At 41.0% G+C, this 13,969-nt stretch overlaps 1 protein-coding gene across 2 annotated transcripts in view; it reads right to left on the bottom strand.

Annotated features, from left to right (window-relative positions):
* Positions 1-754: 754 nt before the first annotated feature.
* FBXL5 (F-box and leucine rich repeat protein 5) overlaps positions 755-13,969 on the bottom strand; it is a 54,888-nt gene continuing 41,673 nt past the window's right edge. For both annotated transcript variants that reach the window (XM_073342470.2, XM_073342469.2), the window contains exons 10-11: positions 12,340-12,488; positions 755-1,952 (exon numbers count right to left, since the gene is read on the bottom strand). In XM_073342470.2, the coding sequence (XP_073198571.1) occupies positions 1,876-1,952; positions 12,340-12,488 (226 nt within the window). In that variant the 3' untranslated portion in view covers positions 755-1,875. The remainder of the gene's footprint in view (positions 1,953-12,339; positions 12,489-13,969) is intronic.

Genomic DNA, 13,969 nt, shown 5'->3' with positions numbered 1-13,969 from the left:
AGTGATGAGCTCTGGGAGCGCAGAATGCAACAGCACCTGCCCCACTTCCACTGACTGTGGAAGGGAAACACCAGCGTGCAGTGCTGAGGACCCAAACATTCAGCAGCTCGGCCAGCCAAAAGGGCTATAAATGACACTGTTAGAGAAGCTGTCAGCCTAGAGTAGGTTTCTTGAACAAAGGCTTCCCAATAGCTTCCTTAAAAATGCTGATAACCTGCTCTTCCCTCCCTCTCCAATAGGAAAGTATTTACAATCTCAACCAACAACGGAACCACTGCCTCACTGCTAGCCTTCACCAGCCAAGGGCATGCTATGGTGGAGTCAAAGAAACCTCTCTGGTTGTTAGAGGTGCACAGAAGAAGACTTCAAAAATTGTTCATTCATAATCAGTACAACTGTACAAGACTTCTGCCATCTATGGTTCTAACCATCTTCTCCCTCCCTCATCATCTGTCAATGGTCATTTATAAATTATGGTGGGCCTTTTGAACTTGTACAGGATCTTTATCAAAGGCTCTAACAGAACTTTATAAAGGTAAGTACCTTCCTCCTGTAGTAACAGATGGGGAAACTGGGATGTATGAGGGTCCATGAGTTACTGAAATTCACACTGTAGGTCAGCAGCACAATTCAGATAACAACATGATTGTACAAGCCACTAGACACACTGACTCCTTGGGAATTTCTGCCTCCAAGCTCCAAGGAATTATTAAATCACCACTTCCACCCACCTACATTTAACACATGACTTAAATGAAGAAGTCAAAGTAACCTTTATTTGAACTGCTTGGGGGCGGAGGGAGAGACTTCCTTCAAATCTTGGGTACTTGTAACACGCAGTAAGTAAATACAGAACATAGTGTATTTATTAATGCTTTATCTTTTCCTGTAACACATTAGTAAAAATTATAGATCTTGTTTCTAAAAGAAGATTTGGTTCCTAACCTCACTCCAATGTACACTTGTCAGCAGTTGGATTCCCTGCATTCCAGTCAAAGTGGATTATTCATCACCATCAAAATCCTCAAAGCTCTGTTTATTTTTACATTTGTTCATATGGTTAAAAATTTAATTCTTTGAAAATCCCTTTCAAAATTCAGCATCTTAACAGGTTTTATAATGGGAGATGATGTGGGGTCCCAAGGGGTTGCTCTGTAAATACAGCACATATACAAATGATTTGTGGAGCCACTACATAAAGTGGGCAGTATTCATTGGCCTGACAACATTGTACATTTTGTCATTACATTTTAAAATTATATAGATTTCAAATGCTAAGTAAAACTGTGGTGTCAATGGGAATGTTTTATTTGAATATACTTTTCAAGCCCAAATACCAAAAAAAAAAAAAAAGCAGCTACAGGAAAGAGCATCTTCCCCTAATTTTGCAGTATAAAGGAAGGATTTTGGGAAATGGGAAGCAACAACACATCTAAAGATGAACATCATCAAAATGCAAAAAAATACATTTCAAATTATTTGCGAAGCTTTATATTGTACTTGTGGATTTAAAAAATGAAAGACTGTAAATCCCACTCACTTAATACAAAATAATCCAATGAACGAAGTATAAGTGCCAAACTTTGAGAAAACTGGCATTGTGAAAAAAAATCTGATGAGCATTTCCCCATCCCCAATACATTTAGTAAAATAAAACCCAACACCTTTAAAACCAAAATGAAACTTGATAGATCGTTACAACACTGTACAGTTTACTCAGAATTAAGATTGTAAATTGTGGGGCGAGGATGGGTCTAGCAGAATAAATCACGCTCCAAAAGGGATTGTTAACACAATATGTGGACTGTAAGTAAAGTGCATGAAAGGAAGCCTGCTCAGCTAAATGAAGTAGACTGAAAGATCAGAAGTCAAGGGTCATTCACCAGAGCGGCAGCAGGCCCGAAAACCACACTGCAAGTTCTGGCATCCACTGGCGGTTTCAGCATGAGGACCTGCATAAAAACAGAACAAATGTGAAAGGAGGAAAATAGGGTTTGTTCATCTTTAGGACTGTCCTGGCAACCTAGTTATTTATGAATTAGCTAATTTTGCACCAAGGAATGTAGATTTAGAATTGAAGAATTCTCAAAAAAATCTTCATCAGTATCCTTGTTTAAATGCATCTCACTGAATACTTCGGATTTTGCACTGGAAAAATCTTCACACAATGCCTTGGCCGGTGCCTTAGTCCCACCCAAACAACATACATTCGGAGATCACAAAATGCAGGCTGAAATGTGCAACATTTTCGGGTCAGCAAATTTAATAATATCCATTCTGCCAAAAATGAGCAGCCAGGAGTGGGATATTTTCAGAATACACATTTAACCTCCATTTTTAAATCACTCAAGCAGCTTTGTTAACCTTGTGGCACTATATAAATACACATTCTTCAAAACCTGTTCTGTTTATGTGGATGCAGATTTTAGCCTGGAACTTTTTCTGGGAAATGCTTCCATAATTAGCTAGACCTCTGAATTCTCACTTGACATTCAAGACCATACAGAAAGCATCCTCACCCTTTAGAATGCTTTTAGATCATGATTTCTTTTCCAAACATATTAAAGTATACAGAAGATTATTTGCAAGTTACATTTAATTTTTTTAGAAGAAAAAAACTAGGGCACTGTCAGAATGCAAAAATAAATTGAAAATGTAACCCTGGTCAACTTCAATAAACTTAAAAAACCTGAAATGTAACTTTACTCAACCTTGCAAGAAAATAACCTTACAGCTAACATATAAACATATGTAGTCATACAAAAACTGTAGAATAAAAAAATGCAAACTAGTAGTACTGTTGATCTTAATGGATTTTCAGATCTACCCAAACTAAAGAATCTGTCATTTGTTCATAAGTTATACATTTGTATTTCTCTCATGCAGACGTTGCATGAATTCAGATAGGAAACACTAGTATTGAAATTCTACCCCAGCATCACTTACTTTCACTTACCGTTACACCTTTAAATTAAAATATCAAAAATAGCATACAACACAGAAAGCAATCTGACTGCATTACCTTTCACACTACAGGATTTCATCTGAGATGGCTGTATTATTTTATTTTACCCTTTCAGAGACATGTACAATTTTTTTTTCCATTGAGATTCACTTAAGTCTGGCTTCCAACATAACGCAACCACACACGTTCAGTTTAAATAGTGTGAGATTGTGCAAAGCTCTCCAGAACAACCCACCTCTTCCCCTCAATACACTGAAAATATAAACAAAAACACGAGATATCATATATTTTTAATACATTTTAGAATGTGATTACAGTCAGAAAAGTTATGCACTGACAGCAGCATTTGAGTGTCTTTGACACCATTTGTTCTCAAACAGTAACTTAAGTTAAAAGTAACAAGCTTCCAAGTAAAATGATTTTTGTAGGTTCCAGCACTGAAAGCAAAACCTGGTGTCTAGAAATCTGTTTTCTGCTTCATACTGTACGCCAACAAGCAAGAATATGGAGTAAAGAGTTTAGCTAGCAATTTTATTCATGCATAAGGCAGAATAAAATCCACCTGACATGTCTGCAGGATACTGGCTCCACGGTGCTGAAAACAAAAACTTGTGTTCATCAACAAACAACAGGTATCACTGGGAAGACAATGACCTGAAAAGGTAAAATGACAAAGAGCCATTTTACAGTAAATGTAAACTTCCTAATCACTGTGCCATATCTTGACCTTTGAATCTTAAGCACTTACTGTGAGGGACCCTCTAGCTTTTAGCAGTGGAGGAGGGAAACAGTGCATTTTGTATAGTTGGTTGGGGGAAGAAGAAAACATACTCTGGGCAGCAACACCTTTAAAGTATGTACCCACTGCTTTCCTGCCACTGCCCCGAGGTAAAGTCTGTGGCCACACATCATTTTAGATGATCTCTGAACCCCTACTATTACTGCTAGACCTCGTTTGAGAGAATGTGACCAGAACCACAGGATTCCAGGTGAGACCATACCATTAGTTTATAAAATGACATTAGTATACTTTCAATATTGTTTTCCAGCCTATTCTTCATGCATGTTAACACTGCTTGCTTTTGTCCCCGAGTGGTTACAGTTAATAAAAAACCCAGCAAATATATGAGTAGTTCCAAGTGTTCCTTCCAAAGTACATTATCTTTCACTTGTCAAAACAATTTAATCTGATACTGCACTCCCCCATTCTCCTAGCTTTGTTAGGTCCCTCTGAAGTTCCTCAAAATCTCCTCTATTCTTGATTAACTTAAAGTGTCATCTGAAAATTTTACCACCTCATTATTTTCCAAATCATTAGCAACTATATTAAAAACAAGAATAGTCCCATTCAGTGGTGGATTAGCCCCTGGGGCAACAGGGCCCGTGCCTGGGGCAACAGGGCCCGTGCCTGGGGCAACAGGGCCCGTGCCTGGGGCCCCCGGCCAATTGGGGCACCCCCGCATCCCACCCATAGCTCCTGCCAGGGACCAGGGAAAGCCTCCATGCCCCGATCCCATTTCCCCGGCAGAAGTGCCAGGGGGCCGATGGGGACTGTAGGCGGAAGACGTGGGGAGGAGTCCCCACTTGCCCTGTCCTAGGGCCCCACAAAACCATAATCCACCTCTGGTCCCAGTAACTTTAAGGTACCCTACTAACCTTAAGCCATGCTGAAAACTAACTCTTTTTTCCTTACTCTGTTTCTTAGCCATTTCCTAATCAATGACAGTATTTTCCCTCTAACACTGTAAGTACTTCATAGCCTATTGAAGGTCTTTGACAAAGTGAAACAGCTGAAATTCCAATTAAGTTATATTTAGTCGGTCCTCCTATACTGACTCTTTGCTGACATGGGGCTCCGTGGGTTGTTGACTTGAACTGGGTCCAGACACTGCGCACCGAGGCCAAGCTGCTCAGGGCAGAGTCTGGCCGGGAAGGCTCGGATGCCAGGCAGAGAGCAGCCTCCATGAGGAGGGCCCTCAAATGGATGTCTCACTCTTTGAGTTCCGGGATGAAAAAGTTCTTACAGATGTGACACTTCTTCACATGTGATTCCCCCAAGCATTTGAGGCAGCTGTTATGGGGGTCACTAAGCATAAGCCTGTTACAATCAGAGCAGGACTTAAAACCCAGAGACCGGGGCATGCCCCACCTGAGGTGAAGTCCTTGCTGGGACTCTATCCTTAACTACGCTAATTAATTAACTACTGTAAACAAACTATTTAGAAAGCCTTAAGGCTCAAATACTGATAATAGCTCTTGCAAGACAAAGGAAAGGTGCTCCGACTAACCAGCTCGGGCAATAAGAAGGAACTGAGAGGGCGTAAGGCTGGCAGCGCCTAACATACTGACGCATGGGTGTAGCATTCAAGAGGGTGCTACAGCCGACCCTACGGATACTGTAAAGGCAAAAATCTCCAGCGGCCGTGCACATGGTCGCACACACCCCTAGAATGGAATCGACATGAGCAAGCACTGGAAGAACCACCCACAGATTCTCTCCCATTCTTCCTGGTTCTGATATACTTAAAGAATTTCTTGTTTGTTTCTTTAATTAGGATCACTGTATCTGAGTACCATTTGTGTGTGCTACTTGCTCTTCATATTACCTCTTTACCTTCCTAATTTCAATCTTACATTTTATCTTCCATAGTTTATGTTCCTTTCTGTTGGCTTAATTTAGGTTGGATTTCCAGTTTCTGAAGGATCTCTGTTTGGCTCAAATAGCTTCTTGAATCTTGCCATTTAACCATACAATTTTTTTCCTGGTGGTATAAGCCCCAAGGGCTAGCGTGGATGCAATTATACCAATACAAAACCTGCGTGTAGACCAGGCCTTAAAGTGAGAATCTGAAAACTCCAAATGCGCCTACATAACTGACCCACCAGGCCCTCTATTAAGAGTCCCCAAATCAAGTGAGTGGAACTCTCCTGCAGTGGACAGGCAGCATCATTTATGAAAAAAGATCTGAAAATTGGTTGTGGTTGAAAGTAAAGCCCTCTGAATGCCATAAATGACAAAGAGAAGTCTGCATCATTCACAATGTGCTAAATACCATACTTCAGAGTCCATTTTGTGTGTTGAAAGAGACTGAGAATGAGGATTTTTCCCCAATACGATTCCAGAACACATCTTCCCCAAAATAATCCACGATAAAAAGTGATGAGAAGAGAAAGTATGAAATACTTAAGTTATTTTAAACAAACAGTTTAGTTTATTGCCAAGTATTAATTTTCCTGCAGTTACTTTGAGAAACACTGAAGTGATATAAGAATAACTTCAGCAATCACAGAATGCAACTGCCTCTGGAGTGGAATGTAGGACACTGCAACACCGCTAACGAGTTTTCAATAAGCAATGAAGAATATCCAACTGAAACTGCAGATCAGATTTAATGAAAGAGAATGTATTATCCAAATGAGAATGCTGCTGGGACACAATAGCTAGCTCTTTAAGCCCTTACACCAGCTAAAAAGGTTGTGGTCTTGATTATGCTCAGCTTAGGACTGTGGTTCTTAACCAGGTGTACAACGCAGAGGTCTTCCAGGAGGTACATCAACATAAATGACTAATCTAATTGCCTTCTATGACAAGATAACTGGCTCTGTGGATGAGGGGAAAGCGGTGGACGTGTTGTTCCTTGACTTTAGCAAAGCTTTTGACACGGTCTCCCACAGTATTCTTGCCAGCAAGTTAAAGAAGTATGGGCTGGATGAATGGACTATAAGGTGGATAGAAAGTTGGCTAGATTGTCGGGCTCAACGGGTAGTGATCAATGGCTCCATGTCTAGTTGGCAGCCGGTATCAAGTGGAGTGCCCCAAGGATCGGTCCTCAGGCCGGTTTTGTTCAATATCTTCATAAATGATCTGGAGGATGGTGTGGATTGCACCCTCAGCAAGTTTGCAGAGGACACTAAACTGGGAGGAGAGGTAGATACGCTGGAGGGTAGGGATAGGATACAGAGGGCCCTAGACAAATTAGAGGATTGGGCCAAAAGAAATCTGATGAGGTTCAACAAGGACAAGTGCAGAGTCCTGCACTTAGGACGGAAGAATCCAATGCAGCGCTACAGACTAGGGACCGAATGGCTAGGCAGCAGTTCTGCAGAAAAGGACCTAGTGGTTACAGTGGATGAGAAGCTGGATATGAGTCAACAGTGTGCCGTTGTTGCCAAGGCGGCCAATGGCATTTTGGGATGTATAAGTAGGGGCACTGCCAGCAGACTGAGGGAAGTGATCGTTCCCCTCTATTCAACATTGGTGAGGCCTCATCTGGAGTACTGTGTCCAATTTTGGGCCCCACACTACAAGAAGGATGTGGAAAAATTGGAAAGAGTCCAGCGGAGGGCAACAAAAATGATTAGGGGACTGGAACACATGACTTATGAGGAGAGGCTGAGGGAACTGGGGATGTTTAGCCTTCAGAAGAGAAGAATGAGGGGGGATTTGATAGCTGCTTTCAATTACCTGAAAGGGGGCTCCAAAGAGGATGGATCTAGACTATTCTCAGTGGTAGCAGATGACAGGACAAGGAGTAATGGTCTCAAGTTGCAGTGGGGGGAGATTTAGGTTGGATATTAGGAAAAACTTTTTCACTAGGAGGGTGGTGAAACACTGCAATGCATTACCTAGGGAGTGGTGGAATCTCCCTCCTTAGATATTTTTAAGCTCAGGCTTGACAAAGCCCTGGCTAGGATGATTTAGTTGGGGATTGGTCCTGCTTTGAGCAGGGGGTTGGACTAGATGACCTCCTGAGGACCCTTCCAACCCTGATATTCTATGATTCTATAAAAAGCACTAGCGAAGTCAGTACAAACTAAAATTTCATACCGACAATGACTTGTTTATACTGATCTATATATTGAAATGCAAGTACAATATTTATATTCCAATTGATTTTATAATTATATGGTAAAAGTGAGAAAAAGCAAGCAATTTTTCAGTAATAAAGTGTGACATTTTGTACTTTTATGTCAGATTTTGTAAGCAAGTAGTTTTTAAGTGAGGTGAAACTTGGGGGTATGCAAGACAAATCAGACTCCTGAAAGGGGTACAGTCGTCAGTAAAGGTTGAGAACCACTGGTATAGGAGATCATGACATCTCTCCTAAGAGTAAGAGCAATTTAGGCAATTACATTTTGTCTCCCTAAATTACCCCTGATGTAGTAATTGTTTACACAGCCTCCAAAAACGTGCTGGATGCTTTACAGAACAAACAGAAGGACATAGTCTCTGCCCTGAAGATTTTATAATCTAATTTTAGGTATGATGCAGTAAGTGAGAGTAAGGACCAGTACTAGAGCAGTAGGATTGCAAAATTACTCAAGCTTGGGCATGTACATACATCTCTGTCACAATAAGCAGCACTTTTTGGTTTTCAGGTGTTATTTTTTGTTGTTTGTTTCTTTTTTAAATAAGACGACTCATTTCTTGTGAGCATCATAAAAGAACCAAGACTTAATGGGCTGGGAGGAGTTGAAGAGACTGTTGTGTCTTGGTAGACTAGATTTAGGAAGGTGTTCCATGCATTGGGGTGGAAGTGGAAGACGACATGGAAACAGTGGCAGGTAAAGCACATGAACAGGTCATCAAGGCTGGCATCACTGGCAGAATGGAGGAAGAGAGGGGAATGACATAAGCAACTAGAGATGTAGGAGCCAGGTTTGCACAGGCCTTTGAAAAAGACATTGTGCAGAACAGGAAATCACTTAGGAATTTAAACGGGGGAGGCTGACATGATCAGATTAACCGACAAGGAAGATCATTTGAGCAGCTGCATCCTGGATCCAATGGAGGGAAGCAATGAGAGCACTGAGGAAGCCTGCAAAAAGAGGGTGCAGTAGCCGAGATGCAGGGCATAAGTAAGTATTGGAATAGTGAGCAAGGGTGGGTTTTCTTAAAATATTTACCTTCATCTCCAGCATTAGGGCCCAATCCAACTCCAGCTGAGGTCAATGCAAGTCTTTCCATCAACTTCAATGACAGTTGGATTAGAACCTCAACTTGTCAGTTGAGCTTTGCTTCTACTGTTAAAGCTCTGCCAAGTTCCAACTCAGAACTAAAGTAACATGCCTTCAGGATGAAAAGCACTATACAGATGAAGTTACATATACAAAAGAGACAGCGAGCCAGTGGGGATTGTTGATTTTTAAAGAATATTTAAATAATTCAGAACCATCAAATCATGCACAGTTAGCTTATATAACTCTGATCTCATCAATATTACCCTCATTCTCCTCTCCTGCCCTCCTCTTTTGTTACACTTACTTGTTGCAACTTGACTATATCAGAATACAGGTCGTTAGGAGCAGGAACTTCATGTAAATTTGTACTGCATCATGTACAGTGGGACTCAATTCTGAGTGAAGTTTTTGGGGATTACCAAAATATAAATAATATAGTATATACACTCACTAGTTCATCTAACCATCAAGATTTCCCCCCCAGTTTAGCCCCATCAATCAAGGTAGTACAAAGAGAAGGGTTAGAGGATTGGGCAAGTATATATCTATCATTCTGAGACAATAACTGCTCACATTTTAGAGAAGTGAAACACTCCTCTATGTCAGGTTTCAGAGTAACAGCCGTGTTAGTCTGTATTCGCAAAAAGAAAAGGAGTACTTGTGGCACCTTAGAGATTAACCAATTTATTTGAGCATAAGCTTTCGTGAGCTACAGCTCACTTCATCGGATGCATACTGTGGAAACTGCAGAAGACATTATATACACAGAAACCATGAAACAATACCTCCTCCCACCCCACTCTCCTGCTGGTAATAGCCCATCCAAAGTGACCACTCTCTTTACAATGTGTATGATAATCAAGGTGGGCCATTTCCAGCACAAATCCAGGTTTTCTCACCCCCCACCCCAACACATACTCACTCTCCTGCTCGTAATAGCTCATCCAAACTGACCACTCTCCTTACAATGTGTATGATAATCAAGGTGGGCCATCTCCAGCATAAATCCAAGTTTAACCAGAACGTCAGGGGGTGGGGGAGGGAGGAAAAAACAAGAGGAAATAGGCTACCTTGCATAATGACTTAGCCACTCCCAGTCTCTATTTAAGCTTAAATTAATAGTATCCAATTTGCAAATGAATTCCAATTCAGCAGTTTCTCGCTGGAGTCTGGATTTGAAGTTTTTTTGTTTTAAGATAGCGACCTTCATGTCTGTAATTGTGTGACCAGAGAGATTGAAGTGTTCTCCGACTGGTTTATGAATCTTATAATTCTTGACATCTGATTTGTGTCCATTTATTCTTTTACGTAGAGACTGTCCAGTTTGCCCAGAAGTCACCTACTACAGGACAGGCCTAACAAAGAAAATAACAGAACGCCACTAGCCGTCACCTTCAGCCCCCAACTAAAACCCCTCCAACGCATTATTAAGGATCTACAACCTATCCTGAAGGATGACCCAATACTCTCACAAATCTTGGGAGACAGGCCATTCCTTGCCTACAGACAGCCCCCCAACCTGAAGCAAATACTCACCAACAACCACATACCACACAACAGAACCACTAACCCAGGAACCTATCCTTGCAACAAAACTCGTTGCCAACTGTGCCCACATATCTATTAAGGGGACACCATCACAGGGCCTAATAACATCAGCCACACTATCAGAGGCTCGTATACCTGCACATCCACCAATGTGATATATGCCATCATGTGCCAGCAATGCCCCTCTGCCATGTACATTGGTCAAACTGGACAGTCTCTACGTAAAAGAATAAATGGACACAAATCAGATGTCAAGAATTATAACATTCATAAACCAGTCGGAGAACACTTCAATCTCTCTGGTCACGCAATTATGGACATGAAGGTCGCTATCTTAAAACAAAAAAACTTCAAATCCAGACTCCAGCGAGAAACTGCTGAATTGGAATTCATTTGCAAATTGGATACTATTAATTTAGGCTTAAATAGAGACTGGGAGTGGCTAAGTCATTATGCAAGGTAGCCTATTTCCCCTTGCTTTTTCCTACCTCCCCCCCCCAGACGTTCTGGTTAAACTTGGATTTATGCTGGAAATGGCCCACCTTGATTATCGTACACATTGTAAAGAGAGTGGTCACTTTGGATGGGCTATTACCAGCAGGAGAGTGGGGTGGGAGGAGGTATTGTTTCATGGTCTCTGTGTATATAATGTCTTCTGCAGTTTCCACAGTATGCATCCGATGAAGTGAGCTGTAGCTCACGAAAGCTTATGCTCAAATAAATTGGTTAATCTTTAAGGTGCCACAAGTACTCCTTTTCTTTTTACTCCTCTATGTATTATCTAAGGACCTGTCCTTTATAGCATGTCCTCAAAATCCACATTTAACAAAGACAGTAGTGATGAAGAAATCTTTACAAGGTATATTTGTAAACAGTCCAGGGAAGATGACAAAAGCTTTTTTTTTTTTTTTTAAATGGTCATAAGACACTCATTCTACTACACTAAATGCATAACAATAGCTGCATCTGTTCTCCTAGGCAATACACCTCTCAATGCTATCAAAGTGGGCATATAGGGTCATTGAAGGTAGCCTACATCTATTCAATGTGCCTTCTCTGCCTCCTCATTAGCATAAAGAGGGTAGAAGTAGATGCAGAGGAGTCAGCATTGAGAACAGGCAAGGGGGATAACTAAAGTAAAAATGGGAAAGTCAAACATTCCCCTCAGAGAAACCCAAACCCTTCAATTATACTCAGTTACAAACCAACCATCCAGTTTCTCTGATGTGAAGCTGGAACCTAATTCTCTGTACAAAGCCTAATTCATGATCTTGGTACCGCTGTGAGCTTGTAAGGGGCAAAGAGCACCACATCTTCCACAAAGGAGGAAGTGCGACGTACAAAGGATCTCAGCATTAGCAACATTAGCACTGACCACAAGGGAAGGAGATGCCCTGTGTGAACACATGTACATCAATGCTCTAGTATTATGGACTGTTCTGCACATTGACCAACATGATCTCTCTCCTCCGTGCTACTAGCACTTAGCCTTATTCTCATGGGCCCACATGACTACAGTCACTACCATAAGAAAGCAATCCCACTGAGGGTTTGGGGTTTATTTGTGGTTGTTCATTGTGCTGAGGATAACTGATAAACCTGAGAGGTATTTCCATCCTTTGTTACTTACATTTAATTTAGATGCAAGATACAAGGAATCACAAATACTCACCTATACAATATATATGCTCACAAACGATTTGAAATTTTTAAAAATCCAGTGTAACACAGAAGAAACTGAGGCAAAGGCTAACCTGATAAACCACAGAACTCACTGTTATACAAAAAAAAAAGTTTAAAAATTCCCTAAATCAAACAACTTTGAGCCCCCAAAAGTTATCATGTACTTTACAAAATGACATTACCGTTAATGTTGTCACAGTAGTAAAAGTGTTCATCGTTTAAAGAAGGGCATGCAGCAACCAAATCCTGCAGGCCCACACCAGTTATAGTAAGACAACCCGAGAGATTAAGGTGTTCCAAATGTGGCAGTCCTCCTCCCAGGGTCAACGCCCTATGATCAAAGAGAAAGTCAAAACGTGTTAAGACAGAACAAAGAACTGGATTGCCGTCAACGCAGATGCTTCAGCTGCGTTGCCAAGTTCATGGATTTTCTAAAATCAAGCAATGTTAGCATTGACACAAAGGAAGGTGATGCCCTATGTCAACACTCCTACGTCAATGCTCAAGTATTCTTTTTATAAAAATCAAAGGAGTCACTAATGCAGTGGTCAGCCTTGAACTTGCCAATTTTGTATTCAATAATTAGATGCGCTTACTTTAGCATTTATATTATTACCTGAGTGTCTACTGCAGATGCTAAAGCAAAGTTATTATGTAAGGCAATTAGAAAAACAAGAAACTAGAGCTTCTTCTTTCTCCTCCTTACATCAGGTCCCATTTTTGCCACTCTTTTCCTTTGAAAGGGAAGCTCCAGACTGCCCAAGTAACTAGACTGAGTCGGTTGGAGTTCTGCCTGTTATAAGATTAGAGCCAGCACAGACCGGAACAAAATTCCTCCCTCAGCTCTGCACGAACATCTGAACTCCGACCAGGGCTCAATCCAGATAGTAACTGTCCATTGCCCAGTTGGGGCTAGAAGTCAGACTTACTTTTTCAGAAAACCCAGAGCCAAACGATGTCTCCCAAACACATATTACTTTAGCCAGAGATGCTCAATTCCCTAACTTGTGGAACTGTTCCCAATTTCTTATCTCCAGAGAGTAACTTCCAGAAGTTTAACTTAGATTGTGTCCAGGTCCTCTCGCTACACAAGAGAAAGGTGCAGTTCCTCTACAGAGCCCACTGATCTGCACACAGAACCTTCATTTAACATTGGTGTAGTCTCTCGTTTTTACAGAGGAGAACAACTTTAAAGCTAGGTTTCAGAGTAGCAGCCATGTTAGTCTGTATCCGTAAAAAGAACAGGAGTATTTGTGGCACCTTAGAGACTAACAAATTTATTTGAGCATAAGCTTTCATGGGCTTCAGCCCACTTCATCGGATGTATAAAATGAAACATATAGTAAGAAGGGGGGCGTGTGTACACACACACACACACACACTCTTCTTACTTTGTGTTCCATTCTATGCATCCGATGAAGTGGGCTGTAGCCCAAGAAAGCTTATGCTCAAATAAGTTTGTTAGTTTCAAAGATGCCACAAGTACTCCTGTTCTTTTTAACTTTAAAGTTGCAAGTCTGAACTTAACTCAAGTACTGTTTTTTGTAATACAATGTGGCACTATTCCCTAATAAGCACACCTTTTTGATTTTAAGAACAGGTGATTCCACATTTTATAACAAAGTTGATCTTTGTGCTATTTTATACTTCGTTATTGGATGACAGGCATTTAAGAAGTGAACTCAACGGATGTTTTGCAGAATAAGTACCACAAAACTAGCCACTGTGAATTAGATTCACCTCAGCATCTGTTGGTGCAGAAATAGTACCACACTGCAAAGTTCAGGGCCAGATTTGAACTTGTCCTAAATC

This window comes from Lepidochelys kempii, chromosome 4 (genome assembly GCF_965140285.1).
Source record: "Lepidochelys kempii isolate rLepKem1 chromosome 4, rLepKem1.hap1, whole genome shotgun sequence".
Lineage (NCBI taxonomy): Eukaryota > Metazoa > Chordata > Testudines > Cheloniidae > Lepidochelys > Lepidochelys kempii.
Note: the sequence above shows the minus strand (reverse complement) of the source record. Positions and strands in the feature narration are given on the sequence as shown.